At 39.8% G+C, this 16,866-nt stretch overlaps 1 protein-coding gene across 2 annotated transcripts in view; it reads right to left on the bottom strand.

Moving 5' to 3' along the window:
* The window catches only part of Tmprss7 (transmembrane serine protease 7), a 44,723-nt gene extending 28,387 nt beyond the window's left edge, over positions 1-16,336 (bottom strand). The window contains exons 1-9 of one of the 2 annotated variants that reach the window (XM_028785226.1): positions 16,285-16,336; positions 13,775-13,982; positions 9,382-9,512; positions 7,657-7,724; positions 6,401-6,594; positions 4,407-4,445; positions 3,279-3,507; positions 1,952-2,082; positions 622-734 (exon numbers count right to left, since the gene is read on the bottom strand). In XM_028785226.1, the coding sequence (XP_028641059.1) occupies positions 622-734; positions 1,952-2,082; positions 3,279-3,507; positions 4,407-4,445; positions 6,401-6,594; positions 7,657-7,724; positions 9,382-9,512; positions 13,775-13,982; positions 16,285-16,332 (1,161 nt within the window). In that variant the 5' untranslated portion in view covers positions 16,333-16,336. Of the gene's footprint in view, positions 1-621; positions 735-1,951; positions 2,083-3,278; positions 3,508-4,406; positions 4,446-6,400; positions 6,595-7,656; positions 7,725-9,381; positions 9,513-13,774; positions 13,983-16,284 lie in introns of those variants that run through there. The other variant, XM_028785227.1, reaches the window with a different exon arrangement.
* Positions 16,337-16,866: the final 530 nt, after the last annotated feature.

Below are 16,866 nucleotides of genomic sequence, written 5' to 3'. Positions count from 1 at the left end.
CAGGTACACACTCCATGGAGCCATTGACTGAATCCATAGATGTGAAATCCACAAATAAGGACTTCTTGTATATGTAGTTCATTAGCGTGTCAACTTTCTCTCTCTACTGGAAGGTACTCTCCATGAAAGCTGGTAAATTAATGTATTTTTTAGTTTTAGATTTTGGGTCTATTTTAGTGCTTGAGTTCCAGGCCCACAGGTATATAGTGAGCAATGCCTTAAAAGGCAAGAGAGGGAGAGGTATAGATTTCATATAAATTTACATTTTGGTTTCTTACAAACTGAATATAAATAAATTTAATCAAATTTATCATTTTATTAATTTCCATATGAAATGGCACTATCTGGAATAAAATGATTTCTTTGATCTTGCAACAATACCTTTTAAAAATAAATAAATTGGACAAATACTATTAAATCAGCGAGAGTAGTAAGTAACTTGGCACCAGAGGATGTAGATTATGGAAAATGGCACTTTATAAATACCATATTTCAAGAAGGTTTATGTCTCCTAACCTTAATGATACTCTTAGAATTTTTAAAAAGTCTATAAAACATAAAAATTAAATTTTACTAAAACAGAGCCATTTTCCCTTAAGATACTGAGAAGATATAGGTTACCTGAAATGTCCAGGTGCACTTGCATTTTGGAGGATAGTAGCTTGGATAATATGGACTTGAGATTTTCCCTTCAAAGCTGTTGATTTCCTTGACCAGTATTGTGTTTTCACATTCTGAAAGAAGGTATCCACACACAAGGATGGGTGTGATTAGATTATGGCTACATGTGTTTCTTTAAACATGCACATTTGCAGTTTTGAATCTTTATCTCTTCAAAGAAGTAGCACCTAACAGACACTTAGCTAAGGTTAGGTCCAAAGGAAACTCTAGTTTCCAAAACTCCAAAAGACAGTCCAGATATCGAGAAACAGACTCTGTCTGGCCTTTAGGAAGATTTCTGGAGGTTAGATAAAAGCCAGCACTCCTCAGGAACTTGTGGAGCCATTTCCCCTCTATAAAAAGAAGTTGTTTCCCTTATCCCTGGCAGATGGGACTAATGGCCACCTGTGGTACCTATTAGCATACCAAAGTGAGTGCTGACCTCCAGGGCTCCCTCAGTATCACAAGGACCTGTTACACTTTTCAAAGTGCATGCTGCCATCCTAACCCTCTCATCTTCTCCTTCCAACTCACTGGCTTCCCCTCTCCTAGCTACTCATTCTCCTTATAACCTTGTCTCCCTCTCTGCCTCCCTCTCCTTCTCTTTGTCTCCTCCACCTCTCTTTCTTCCTCTCACTATCTTTCTGCTCCTGTTTCTCTCATGGTCAGGTCCAGTCTGCTGGCCATGTTCCATTTACTACTTGTTCTTTTTGCTCTGGACTCTTCCAGATGCCTCTGGCTTTCTCTCTCTCTCTCTCTCTCTCTCTCTCTCTCTCTCTCTCACTCTCTCTCTCTCTCTCTCTCTCTCTCTCTCCATAAAAGCCTTCCATTTAACCATACCATGGGCAATCACATCATCAGTTTATACAGCTAACATGTTTTCAATCCTCATTTCAGCTATGAACCTGTAGGATGTGACTACTTTCTTTAAAGCATGGTTCTGGATTCAGAGACACCAGGAGCAGATAAGTAATGGTACCTGCTGAGAGGCCAGAGCTTCAGCCACAGACCTCTTCTTCCAAGCACTTAATCATATTATTTCCAATCTTCGTTTTGCTCTTCCAAATGCACTTTCAATTCTCCTGTGCCCCTTTAAATTACCTAATGAATATCTTTATACTAGCAGTTCTTTACTGGATTCACTGTGCTGCTTCTCTTCGGGGTCAGGGTCCTTGACTAGTACAACAACCTGGACTGCCACAATTACTGTTACAACCCAGTCCCAGGACGGAAAGATCACAGAATCTCCATGAGGATTACAAATAACTTGTTTAAGTTGGAGAAGACTTACTTTGTTCGGTAATGACTTCAAAATATGCTCGGATCCCTGCCAGCCTCCGGACATAAGGAGACTTCAGTGTCACCAACATGAGATTGTTTGTAGAAACGAAGGACATTAGTGTTCTTGTGGGTTCACAGATTCTGCAACCAGATAACAGCACATGGATAACTGCTTATTTCATGAATTGGTCTCCATACTACAGCATCCCACAGATCTCTAGAGCTAGCACTCAGTTCTTCTGTGTTAGTCCCTGCTGGTCAGACCTTCATCAATGAGTAACTGTAGGACTCTACAGATGGAATAGAACTAGAAGAGAAGTAGATGCATCTGTCTAGTAATGCTACTAGGATTTTCTCAGATGTCCATCCTTGGACTCCCCTTGTATAATGATAGACAATAGCTTAGCTCAGTGGATTAGCTGGATGAAAGATGTTAGACAATCAAGCAGTTAAATCTATGGAAGTGCCAGTGTTCATTCCATGAAATGGTAAGGCTTGTGCTGATGTTGCCCAGTTGTTCTCCAGTGAAGATCAAAATGAGATAATAACTCAGTGTGTCTGGAAGGAGGAGAAGAAGCTAACTATTACTGAGGGAAGACATGAGTGAACTTACTCTTCATTGCATATTATATGTTGTGTTTGGACTATTAACATGTGTGTTACTCACCAAAATATAAATATGCATACATACAAAGCACTGTGATATGTATAAATATTGTTAAAATAAGATAATTTATATATTCTTTTAACACAGTGCCTAAATAAAGCTTAATTGCCATCATTAGTCTATTGGACATTAAGCACCCATAAATAGAAATATACTATTAAATTTTAAAATTAAGATACAGATAAGTATTTGTGTATTTAACAAATACATGAATAAATAGATTTTTAAAAAATTAACAGAAATTTGCTGGAGAATGAACTTGTAAAGTAAGTGCTATTACTTTTTCTGACCTTGTTTTGCTCTATAATGAGCACATGCTATCTTTGTAATAAAAAGCTTTTAATTGTTTAGCATGACTTAATCATCATAGGGTATTTATTCTCATGCTCTACTGATATAATGGATGTGACTCAATTCATAGTGAAAGTCAAATTACAAAAAATATATGACATATATTGTAAAGTCTTTGCTATGTGAACTTTGAGAATCTTGTTACTACAAATGAACAACAAACATAAAACCTTACAGATCCTTGAGAGGTATTAAAGTATCAGGAGTATCAGGATCAGTCATTGTCACAGTGAATATACTTAGTTATTGTAGGCAAAGACATTGTATACAGAGAGTATGAAAACCCTTTTCTCCAACAACTAAAGCGCCTTCATCTTGCCTGTACAGAATGGCACTCCGGATTGGCAAGAGGGAGTCGTAAACAGTCAAGGAGTCGGTGATACAGTTGTCAGCTTCCAATTGTATGGACTCAATTGAGAGACGAATCAGATAACCCACTATGGCCACCAGCTTGAAGTGGCACATTAGCTGTCCCGAGGTTGCAGAAATCTCCAGAGGGTAGCGGAGGGTCACATGATCTGCATAGAAGTACTGGGAGCAGCCGTTGTCTGGGGAGAGAGAACCTTCCTTAGTCTCTCCTCCTCTTTCTCTCCCTTTCCTCCTCTCCCTCCTCTCCACCCTCCCTTCCTCTCAAGGCATGACCTTTCTAGAAACCTCTATAGAAGAGTAGTGAGTGAAAGCCGTCATATGGAGGACATCTGTTTTTCTTGCCAATCTAAACTCTATGCTCTTCTCTTTTGGAAGCAGAACCTATTACTTTGAGAAACTGCCTCTACTTAGACCATAGTTTAGTTGGGATTAAATTTACCTCTGATTCGATAATCGGACACATGACCAGACTGGCCAAATAGTCAAAGAAGTTGGCTTAGGATTGGGTATAATACTCAGTGTGCATAATGGGATTCAGTTCAGAAGGTCTACAAGAACTTGCATGAAGTCTGAGTGCAGGAATTTCCACTATGATGGAGGAAATGATCAAGCTGAAACTTTGGTTTGCTACCACAATGGAAGCTGTGCTTGAGAGCACAGCCTTGGAATAAAAAGGCAGAAGATTTAGGGTCCCTTTAGCATTTCATTTTAAAACTTGATTCCATTCATGCCTGAAGACAACATAGTCCATATCTGTCTCTAGTATTTAGTACACAAATTAATCAATTTTCTTTTGTGCTAAAGCGACTTACATTATTGTCATTCACAACTAAACAAAACATTAATGATCATATGACTAGAAAAAACTAAGTGCAGCACAAACACACATATATATTATGTATATGTTGCATATACATATATATATGCATACACACATATCTATATATATACACACGTATATGTGTATACATTATATACATATATATACACATATATGTTTACATTTACATATGCAAATATTTATACATATACGTATATATGCACTAGTGAGGGGTAAAAAAGAAAGTCATGAATTTACCAGATCCAATGGCTGAAGAGTAATCTGATCGGAGCCCAGCTGCATTGAAACATTATAGAAAAAGAATTGTTAGTTTCAGAAGTTCATTGTTTAGGGAAAAAAATGTTCTCATTCCTTCTTTAAAATCAGCAAACACATCTGATATGGGTTGTATTTCACATATCAGATATGTGATGGGTCCAGGGACTAGCAGAGTTATCTAGGTGTTTAAAGCTAAAACAGGACAGCCAGAAGATGAGAGCAGTGGATCTATGAGAAATCAGCATACTGCCAGGCAATGGTGGCGCATGCCTTTAATCCCAGCACTTGGGAGGCAGAGGCAGGCATATTCCTGAGTTCGAGGCCAGCCTGGTCTACAAAGTAAAAAAAAAAAAAGAAAGAAAGAAAGAAAGAAAGAAAAAGGAAATCAACGTACTATATTTTATTTGCTTCCTTGAATTCATAGTTACAAATTTTAAACAATTCAAGGGTAAGGAAACAATTATATAAATAATGGTAATTAGTCCTATGGCTGGGATAGTAAATATACTGTGAAATTTTCTACTTGAGATTTTTTTCATTTGTTCAAACCAAACACCAGCCACCTACTCTATATTTAGTTTATCTGTGCGATATCAAGTATATTTCTGTGTGCATAATTGGTACTTATACATGTAGTATTTATATCAACAGAGATAGCTGCAGAATAATTTGGGTAATACAATGTGGCATTGTCAAGATGATGATGTCATATCTCCATGGGGCTAAGGCACAGCCTGTTTGGGAGCATTGGTGTAGACAAGGCCTTAGAGAACAGGGCTGGGGAGGCAGATTGCAAATGTTGGACTTTTGTGTGATAGTAGAAAACCTCTGAGCAGCTTCTAACTCACCACGAAGTTAAAAATAGATAAATAAATAATAGTGACTTCAATGCAGTGTGTTTACATATTTCTTTCCTTAGTTCAATGAGGCAAAGAAGATAATAATGTGTGTTCAGCTATTTTCTCCCTGTCCAAACACACATCTTAATTCTTAGGCCATATGTGTGTCTTGCTACAAGCTACTACAACATGATCTTCCAGAAACAACACTAGACCTCCCAGGGCAAAGGCAGGCACCTGGTCCATCCCTTGCACTTGATGCAGGTGTATAACACAACCTTTATGGCTGCGGTATTTTCCACACAAAACACAGATGTGTAAAAGCCATAAAAGATGGAGTTTGATTTTCACATGCGTGGGAACGTTTTCGCACACAGAAGTCTGTGTCCTCTTGACCCTACCTTAACCTCCAAAGGCTTACTAAACAATGACCCAGGAGCCACCAAAGTGGCTTAGCAGATTAAGGCTCTTGATGGCAATCCTGGTGACCTGAACTTAATGCTTACAGGATGGGAGACAATCAGCTCTCACAAGTTGACCTACACACATGTGCCATAGTATGCACACACAAACACACACACAATTAAAAATATAGTTATAATAAAGTATTCATGATCACCACTTCTCCTTTTCCCTCCTTGTGTGCTTCCCTCATCCTTTCATGGTCTGCAGTACCTTCCCTGTATTGAACGCTCACGTGACCTTCTATTCTCCCCCTTTACTCTACCTAGGAAAGCCTTTTAATATTTGCCTCTTTGTCCAGAGACCAAACTCAACTTTCTGTCTCCAGCAAAGAAGACAAAGAGGAAAATAAGCTAAACATAAATAAAATTCCTCTATTCTAGAACTTTCTTCCTTAGGGACTTAGTCTGAAGGTGCCTCCACTTAAAAACCACATAAAAGGACACACTTTACTAAATGCAATTTTGCATCTCTTTGTTCACAATTCTACTTTTCAATCATACTGGGTATAGTATTAAAGAATTCCCTTCAGCAATCCCCTTTGCTCCGATGTCCAGCTAATCCTCTCTCCTGGGACTGTGGAAGAGTCTCTACCACAATGTTGATTGTGAAAATGTGAGTATCAGACGTTATGTTGAAGAATGCTTAAAAGGAGAATTACCCAACAATCACCATTTAATACCACAGAGTCCATATCCACAGCCAGACCCTGCAAGCTGCCCACAGAGGTGCGGTTTATGATACTGGTTTGGATGGAGTCCTTCAGGATAGCTGCCACACACTCCTCACAGAAGATGTGGCCCTTGGCATGTGGCATGACAAACACAATCCAAAAGTGGACCAGGAGACCGCCTTTGTTGTTACTGCTATAGTGAAAAGAGAGAGAAAGAGAAATGTTCAAGGCTACATTATAGAATGCAGACATTCCCAGGAAGGAAAACTGACAGAGGTCAGTTGGAGGTCATGGAACACACCCTTCAAATGAACCTAATGCCCTTATGTAGGTTGTCTTTCAACTTCCTACAAGGATTTGAAAGAGGAAGCGCCATGCTATGTCTGTTTTAATCACTGTGTTGGTTTCAAATCTGGAAGCATTACTGCACAGCTGCATCTCCACAGAGATTCTCCTAAGGGTATCCAACCAGAAGTCACTACCCACTCAAATAATGGGAATTCAGTTCTGTATCTCGACATGACTCTGCCCAGTGTTAAATTTGCTCCGTCCAATTGACCTGATGACATTCCAGTTCTGCCAATGAGAAGACTGAGGACAAGTACAGTACTAACATCACACAGCTAGTATGAAGTAGAACTAAAAAAAGAGTCCAATTTTCTTTTCCAGCTGACCACAGAATCTATACTTCTAGTTGCGCAAATACAACATGCTTTATGGTACAAACATATGATGGTGCTCTTTAGTAAATAACTTTAGAAATGGACATTAAGGTAAACAAACAATTTGATTCCCTCCAAGTTTTCTCAATACCTTTGCTGTTCTCTTGGGGTTATGAGTCTCTGCAGCTATACTGGGGGTGGGAGACATGATTGTAGTAGACAGAGCACAATTTTCCTAAGAAATTATCTTATCATGAGATTCTCTTTTTCTTCTCAGACAATATCCAGTGGTCAGTTTTTCACTGAACATATTTTGAAAATTAGTGGTCTGTGCCTTATTCCTGTTTGTACCATCCACCCACGATGATGACCATGTTTGTGGCCATTTTCCCTAGTGTGACTGAAATTGGGATTCCATCTAGGTGGAAGAAGGCAGACTTGATAAATTTAAAATAGACTTGGTGTGACAGCCCGGCAGACAGTTGGGTCATTAGTTTTGCTAATGGGGATATTTTTCACTAACAAATTATTTCTGAGCTGGGGAGTATGTTGCAAGGATGGTTAGTATTCCAGAAGTACGGGACATACGTTACCTGACGTCTGCAACCACAGACTGCTTATAAAATTTGGAGAAAGCGGATGTTGTATAAACAAGGTTTATCTGAAAATAAAGAGATTATCTTAATTCTTTCAAACTTGCTTTTCTTAGGGTCACATTCCAACAGTTAGTGAGGGGAAAACAGGCCTCAAACAGAAGACTTCTAACTCCAAACCCAGATATTGTCTCTTGATTTTAATTAAGTCCTTACTTCTGAAACAGTTCTTAGAATTGTCAGTTACTCTTACTCATTTTTCTCTCTTTAAAGTCTATCATGGAGTTTAACTTCTGTGTTCTTTCTATTCCTGATAATAATTTTCTCCATAGTTAAAAAATGAAACTCATATTTATCTATGGCTTTAGATCTGCTTATTCCCAAGGACAAATTCCATTATTAGCCACAAGGAGGCGCGTGGTGCTCACAGTCACTGCAACTGTCCCCAGACCAGCTGATCCAAAACTCAGAAGGAAACCTTTTTCAATCAACACACCTCCTTTGTCCTCATTTAGCTTTCCTAAAGCCAAACTCATTCTCTTTTCCAAAACAACCATCCAAATCCCCAAATCTTTAAAACTCTATAATATTGTGGAAAACAATATAAAGACTATAAAGTTTAAACCACACAACACACACACACACACACACACACACACACACACACGCACACACACTGCCTAAACCTGCTGGGCCTCCATTGGTTTGGTTTGGATTCTCCCTAACTGCTTAGTATCCATAGTTTAAGGCATAATTGGTGAGCCTACATTCAAGGTAAAGGATTTCCAGCTATAGCTATTGGCAATCGGTAAGTGATCATGGCTGTCACTCTCAAACCCCTCCTCATTTCTCGCTGCAGTGAGGTCATTGGCAACCCTCCCCATTGCTGCAGCAGTCCAAGTTAGCAGAAGCCTTCCCATTGTCCCTCTGTGCCAGGAGCCCTGAATAGACATTTCTCCTAGATGCTTTTAGAGACTCATCTGTGGGAGTGAGCAGAGATGTGCATAATTCATGACAGTTTTGATTTTGTATTATGCATAATGTAAAAAATAACTAGAGAACAGCTTAAATGTCCAATAAAAAGGGATTTGTTAACTTTGGGACTATTAACACTTGCTTTTAAAAGAATATTGGCTTGCATAGGAAGCATAAAAGTCAATATTAAGAGAAAAATATCAGCCTATAACAATAACTGCTAAGACTCCAACATCACAGTACTCTCATGTCGTTGTAGGCCAGAATCAGAGTTTTGTCTCTGGAAATGACATTGATGATTTCCTTTTAATGCTTTTCTGAATTTTAGTAACTTTACAGTATTTATATTTGAATAAAAAGCACAATTTTTTTTTAAAAAAAGATGGCCAGTGCAACGCTGAAATAAATATGTAGAAATCACAAAATTAATCGGTATGTTTGAACTTCGGAACTGGAGGTTATTTTAAAAATCACAAGATAATTTTTATTTAACAGAGGAGAAAGCAGAAGCTAAAGAGCCATCTGAATGTGGTTGTATGTTACAATGATGATGGTCTGAATGGAGAGAAGAAAGGCAGGTATATTTTAAAACACAGACGAACTAAAGTTTATGTTTCCTTCCAACAGCTTTCTTTCTGTACCTTATCTTCTATTTTCTAAACCCAGCGAGTCAGAACATTGAAGAAGCCCATTCCTCCAACCCCTGCTCCTGTGCTCGCCACCCTCTTGCTCCTGCACCCACAGCCTTACCACTTGCTGTACTGTCTTTGCCATGGAGACAAATTCCCTAGACTCCTTCTGTCGGTACTCGGGAAGAAACTCAACGTTGGTGATGCGGAACATCCCAACAAAATAAAAGGCATCTTTGCTCTCTGTCTTACCTGCAAAACAAGAGAGAAGGCAGTGAGGTTGGACAGCTAAACAATGCCTGGTGCATGTTGGCATGGGTCTCCTAAAATGATTTCATCTTAGGCAAATATGTACTCTAGTGAAACTCAAGAATAGACTTAGTGTCATCTTTCTCCATCAGCAGCCAATTATCATAGCTCTTAACACAATCTACTCATCTTATCTGCTTCTGGCAGATACTTAAAGGCAAGATTTAAAGGTAAAAGCTACATTTCTTGGAATTTATTCTGGTGTCCCTAGAGGGTTAAGTACATACAGAGTTCTCATAGGTTCCATGTCTGCAAGCTGTAAAGTAGTAAGGGGCATACAGCATCACAGACTGGGCTACAGTTAGCATGGTGAAGGAAGAGAGAAGAAACCTCCTGACTGGAGCTTCCACTGAACTACTGGCTGACTTGTGTCCCCAATATTCAGTAATGAGGTCACACTTCTTACTCTATGCATATGGAGCAGCTATTCTTACCAGTGTGGGCTTTGGCTCAGCGTGGAGTCACTCCTACTCAAATCTGCTCTGGGAACTGTAAGACTAGGTTTCTTGGCGTGAACTTTGATGACAGATGGACAGAGACAAGGCTGGCTGCATCTGCATGGGCTCAGGGTCCAGGAGAAAAAGGAAGTGACTGGGGAAATTGGAGTCTAGCCCTCTTGCACTCCCCTTCCACACACACACAATGCTGGGTGTTGAACACGTGCTAGGCAAACATTATAGCACTGGACCACAGTCTCCTCTTCATTTCTAAGGTCTGTCCTCTGTCTCTGTAGGTTCTTATGAATATGTTTTTATTTTACTAATATATATATTCATTGATTCGTGCATTTACTGCCATGCTGGGAATCAAACTCATGAACCTGCACATGGGACTCAAGCATTCTCCACTGAGCTACACTTTCCTTATCCATTGGTTCTTTAAGACAGTCTCACGAGGCCAGCCCAGGCTATCCATGACCTTTCATTCTTCCTATCTTTGTCTCTCAAGTGCTAGAATTGCAGGCCTGTGCTGCCATGACAGGCTTCTCAAAGGGCTTTGCAGCTCCCTTCCCTGTGGCTGTCACCCCTGGGCAGCAGTCTTAAGCTTTCTGAGGGAATGCATAGTAAACAACTGTTTTATCTCAACCCCCAACATAGTAAGTCCTTGACTTACATTTGGACCTCAAGACATTTGGTGGAAAAGAAAAAGAGGGAGGGGTAGCAGAAATAGAGAAAGAAAATATCTTCTGGCTAGCATAAGGCCCTCCAGGAGGTGAAGCTAAACAAAAGATGGTTGGATTTAAAAGATAGAATTCGTAGGAGTGGCAGAAGCCAACTCTCTTATGGGGTCTATCTGGGGTCACTTAGCCCAAAGCAAAGAAGTGAAGCTGTAGAAAGATAAGGAACAGAGGATGAAGGCAGAAAGCCTGGGGTTTTTGTTGTTGTTGTTGTTTTTGTTTATCGAGACAGGGTTGCTCTGTGTAGCCCTGGCTATCCTGGAACTCACTCTGTAGACCAGGCTGGCCTCGAACTCATAAATCCGCCTGCCTCTGCCTCCCAAGTGCTAGTATTAGAGGCATGAGCCACCACTGCCAGCCACAATTACTAGTGGGGCACTCCAAGGGTGAGGTAAGATTTGCCAAGGCCAGGAACCCAATGATCAAATAATAGCAAAGAGAAGACCAATCCCCCACCCTCACCCCTTAAAACCCAGGCTTTCAGCTGGGCAGTGGTGGTGCAGGCCTTTAATCCCAGCACTTGGGAGGCAGAGGCAGGTGGATTTCTGAGCTCGAGGCCAGCCTGGTCTACAGAGTGAGTTCCAGGATAGCCAGGGCTACACAGAGAAACCCTGTCTCGAAAAACCAATAAAAGAAAGAAACAAACAAACAAAAAACCCAAACCAGTAATTGCTTTTGGCTTTGTTTTTCCAGGGAGACAGTTCTTAGGTATATTTTTTATTTATTATTATTATTATTATTATCTCACACATCCTTTTCTGATCAGTATGTACTCAAGGAGCAGAACAGCAGCAATGAGGGGTGATGATCAATGTAGTATCGAATCCAGTTATATTTACTTAATACTTTTAGCTCAGCCCAGTGCACAAATCGCTGTTGGTCTCCCTGATTAACTGTCTGTCTGCCTCACTACTTATGGTCACTTTCTATGACCAAACTGTAAATGTCAAAACTTACCTGTTTTCTATCAAACAATTCTTGCTTATCAAACAAGTTTTCTTTGGTTCTCTATGGCTGTTTTCATTAAATGACCCTCTCTGGCTTTTATACAAATAAGCTACTTCTTTATCATGTTTTCCCAAAACGTTAATTACAGGGTATTGCAAACACATCAGTTGGGGTGCCAGGGAACCATGGGATTATAAGTACTCTGTGTTCATACAAAGTGTGTTGCCCTCATCACCCATTGTCTTAACTAACCCCACCAGTCTATAATCTCCTTGGATTCAGAAATGGTATCTGGCATACCAATCTGTCCCATGCCTATCATAGAAGTCAACTCACATTGGCACTCCCAGAATGTATCCAGTGAACTTTCAGGAGCTCGTTCTGGAGGCATTGTCTCAATTCCATCTCTAGGCCCATTGTGTGTCTCTCTCCAATAACTACAAAATAACCTCCATCCTTCTTGGATAACCAACTTGTGGGCTTTTCAAAAGTAGAAAATGCGTCAGTAAGTATTCTAAAGATTAGCTAATATTTAGTCAAACAAATTATTGAGGATCAATTTAAAAGGATAAGTGAGTGACTTAAACTGCTCAAGAACATTCATGGATTCTGACGATCACATTTTAATATCCTTGAAAACACATGGAGGCAAGCTGCTTCTCTATGCATAGCGTTTCTGACACCAAATGTGTGGGTTTTGTCTCCTCACCAAGCAACTCTCCAATTCTCTGCAGACAGTAGCGGGTATCCAATACTTCATGTAATGTAACTATGCAGAGTTAATGCCTTATTCCCATAATGATTGATACTCTGGCCTCAGGTAAATTACAAGTAGTATACCTCTAAGCAGTCCATGCTACTTTTACAAACAGGAGTTCCCTTAACACCCTCAATTGTGATAATTTTTTATACTAGTTCATTTCATTATTATTACTCATTACTTATGGATTATGATAAATGATATTATAAAGAGCACAGATAAACCATTAGGTGAACTGGTTCATCAAGGTGAAGTCGGGGTATGCCTGAGCTAAGAAACTTCTGTCCCTATGGGGCTAGAACACAGCTCCTCCCAGCAAAGTCCCCAACTCAGAAATGTTCTGAATCCCAATTTGTGGGTGTTTTTACGGATGTCCTATTATGGAAGCATGATTGATTAAATCACTAACCATTGATGATTGAACTTAATTTCCAGTCTCTCTCTTCTTTCCAATACGGTCTTGTGTTGGAAGATACATCCTGGCAATGACATATTGGTTCCTCTGTCTTTCTAGGCACTTCCATTTATCAATCATCTTACAAATATTAGAAAGCCAAGACCAAAAAAGCAATATTCTTAGAAGTTCTCTGTTAACAACTAAGAACTAGACCTTGACAAAATATTATAACAAAAGATCTTCCAATCTACTATTATTTAGGACGTTATAAGAATGTCAGAAGGCCCCCATATCAAAAGCCAGGGGCTGAGACTACATGTATTCATTCACTTATGTGCTATTATGTGCATCTGTATTAAATGTATTGCATGCATGAGAATGCCAACACAAGTCAACCAAGTTACTAGGTTGAATTAATATGTGTTGTGTAGAGAAAAAAAAAAGTTTAGTTGTCACATGTGTCCCAAAGGGTCAATCAGATTGGAAAAAAACACAGTCACAGAGGCAAAAGCATAACTGGAAGACAAAGATGTTTATATGAAAAGGGACTCAGGGAGGTGGAAATTTCTGGTTGCCTAGTAACAGGCTGTGGGAGGAAGGTGGAAATGAAACAGCTTAGTGTTCCATTCATTTCTTAAAAGCTACACATGCATGGCATTTATGAGAAGTCAACTCCTCCTGGGCATCCTCTTCAGCTCCTCCCTCCTCCTCTTCCCACCCATGGGAAGAGAGTCATGATGATAAAGAAGAAATGGCAGTCAATTCTAGTGGCTTTCCCTTTAAAGTCTCAACTCCATCTTTCCAAATTGTGTGTCTGTATGAGAAAGAGGGAAAAATCTACCCAAAGCTGCCAGAGACTGGCTATGCCTGCTGATTTAGACAGGATGTGCCCCACTCCCAAAGGAATGTAAATGTTAGCTTACTGATATAGAGCCATAGAAGTGTCCACGCTGTGACTGCCAGGATGAATAAAAACACTGTGAAGAGAATGATCTTATTTTGAACATTCCAAAAGGGAGCTCTCTTCTTGGGTTGCTTGCGGAGCCTGGGTTTGCCAATTGGTTTTCGAGGTGGTCTTCTTCCTGGTAGCTTCCCTGGGACACTGACCACCTGGATGGAGATGTTGGATATCTTTAAAAAAAAATCATCAATTAGAGATAAGCTCTAGCATAAGTGGAGTGACTCCTGCAGGAGATGCTGGTGCTAAAAGGCCTGTCAGTCAAGCTATATACAAGTGAGTAGAGTAAGTGGCTTTTAGTTAGGTACAGTATTCGGCTCAGAAAATCTAGACATTAGAGCTGGCAAGCAAAATAGCCCAGTGAGTAAAGGTGCTTGCTACCAAACCCAATGAGCTGAGCTGGATTCCCCTAAACCAGTGGCTCTCAACCTTCCTAATGCTGTCACTTTTTAGTACAGTTCCTCATATTGTGGTGAAGATCTGTGTTAAACCATAACATTGTTTTCATTCCTAACTGTAACTTTACTACTGTTGTAAAGTGTTTTATTTACTGTTGTAAATCATAATGTAAATAAATATTTGTGTTTCCTGATGGTCTTAGGCCAGCCCTGTGAATGGGTCATTGGACGCCAAAGGGGTAGAGACTCACAGTGGAGAACCTCTGCATTAATTCCACTAGGGGAGAAGGAATGAACAATTCCTGACAGTTATTCTCCAACCACACATACACACACACACACACACACACACACACACACACACACACACACGCATATACACACATTCTTATAATGTAAAAAGATGAAAAAAAACTAGATGGTGTGCCAACCACAGTGTATACCTTCCTGCACTCCAGCCCTATTGAACACTATGGAACAGAGGCCTGACTGCAGGGAGCCAAGCAGACAAAGAGATCAGAGGGTTAAGAAGTAAGAAAAGGATTGTGATGTGCAGATGCCTGGGTTGACATCGTCATCTTTATGTATTTCTTTTGGTGTGTTGATTTGTTTGTAATTTGAATGTCAGAAAGAATTGGATTTATGGACATTTGTTTCACGAGACAAGATCTTCCTATGTAGCTCAAGCTGCCTTTGAACTCATAATTCTCCTGCCTCAGTGTCCTGGGTGTTGAGATTACAAGAATGTACTGCTATGCCCAGATGTTTATGGCTTTTAAATGCTTGTATTCTTCTGCTTTTTTCTTATATTCTTGCTATTTCTGTCTGATGGCAAGATTAAAAATAAGCATACATGTGCGTTTCTCACATGAATACATTGATTTCCTCATTGTTACTTCCTGACAGGGCTAGGGAGACAAACTAAAGAGGTGTGATTATTTTTGCTGGTCTAGAGGGTAGGATGCTGACACTGTCGTTTTGTCATTGACAGCCACTAAACTGGTTGGTGACTCAGTTTCTCAATCATAAATAAAAGAATCTTTCTAAACTATAGAGAGAAATGAAGTAGAGGACTCATTAGCTGGTAAAATTGCTGGTTTCTGGGCATTCGATTGCTTGAAAAGGGGGAAATGCATTATTTAGCTGTTTCCTCTCCTCCTCTTTTATTATCTCCTCTACCTTCTGTCATTTGATTCTGTGAATTCTTTAATAATGCATGTGAGAGTTTAGCTTCTTAGACAAAGAGATTTATACATGTCAGGGTAACTAAACTCCAGTGATGAAATAACTTTTAAACACACATCCTTTTAACAGCAGCATTCCAGGGGTGGGGAAACCAAACCAAACCAAACCAAACAATAAAATGATGAAGACATAAATTGTCTGGACATCTCTGTTAGCCTTGCCTCCTCATCCTCTTTCTCCTTCTTCCCATCCAACTGCCACGTTTTTCCATTTTCCAGTCTTTAAACCTGCCAACTAATGGGATAATATGGGGCCAAGTACACTTTGCATTATTCATGATGCCCTCATTCTCTTCGCCAAACATCCTTGTCAACCCTTGGAATGAAAAGCTGCCTGTATCTCTAGTGGTAAAAGTGAACTAGACAGAACTCATTTTATGTGGGTTCTTAAAGGGGTGAGTTTGTTCTTTTGGAAAGAAACTGAGCCACTGTAGGAAGAGTTAAGTGTGATGTCAAAGCTACTTTTAAACATAACTCCAAATGAGTAAGAGAAGTGTATGGAAATGCCAACACATATAGAATGCCAGGGCTCAAGCTGGATCTTTAGGTACCAGAACACATTATAGGCAGTCTCAGTTAGCACTACTGATTAAATTTTAAAGTGGAATTTACGTAGAGATCAGTACAATTTCCCTGGACTTTTCTGGAAACAGTATTAATCAATTACCAACTACAGTCTTTTATAACAAGCTCATATTCACAAAACCTATTAAATCCTGTAAAACTTTAAGCATTTATTTTTGTCTTCATTGTTTTTACAGCTACCTGGATTCAATTCACTAACAGTACACAATGTTCAAAGAAGAGTGAGGGCTGCCTACAGCTTCACTTACTTTGAGGTCTGAGGACTTGCAGGAAGCATCACTTTTTTCTTTGTCCATTTTCCTTCTTCCGTGTGTGACCACGTAGGGAAGTCTGCAGGCCCGTGTTCACTCACTTCCTCCCATGCTAGCTTGAGAAGAATGGAGAGGCAGTTCACCGTGTTCAGCTAGCTTACAGGAGAATGGAGTCAGCTTACCACTCGGGTCCAGTTCAGAAACTGAAGCTGTCTCTGTGCTTCATTGTAAAGTTAAAGGGACCTAGCATGCAGCATCTCCCTGACAGTGATAGATTTCTGAATGTAGCTCTATAATGAACCAAGGGTTCAGTTCCCTACCAGAAATGAAATCCATCAGTGGAAACATATTGACAAAGCTTATTAAGATTTAGTTAACCAAGCACACATTTTCCTACTGTCCGCTCTGTGTCCTCATCTTAAATGTAACTTCAAAATGGTCACCCTGCATTTACTCTTCACATCTGCCTTCTTCAAGCTTTTCTGGGTCTACAAGACCAGACTCGTTTGCACACTACCAAAAGAATTATTCTATTTATGCCAAAAAGTCTTTACTGGTTATACAATAGAAAAAGCAAGC

This window comes from Grammomys surdaster, unplaced genomic scaffold (genome assembly GCF_004785775.1).
Source record: "Grammomys surdaster isolate TR1022 unplaced genomic scaffold, NIH_TR_1.0 125167, whole genome shotgun sequence".
Classification (NCBI taxonomy): domain Eukaryota; kingdom Metazoa; phylum Chordata; class Mammalia; order Rodentia; family Muridae; genus Grammomys; species Grammomys surdaster.
This window is presented reverse-complemented; position numbering and strand designations above follow the sequence as displayed.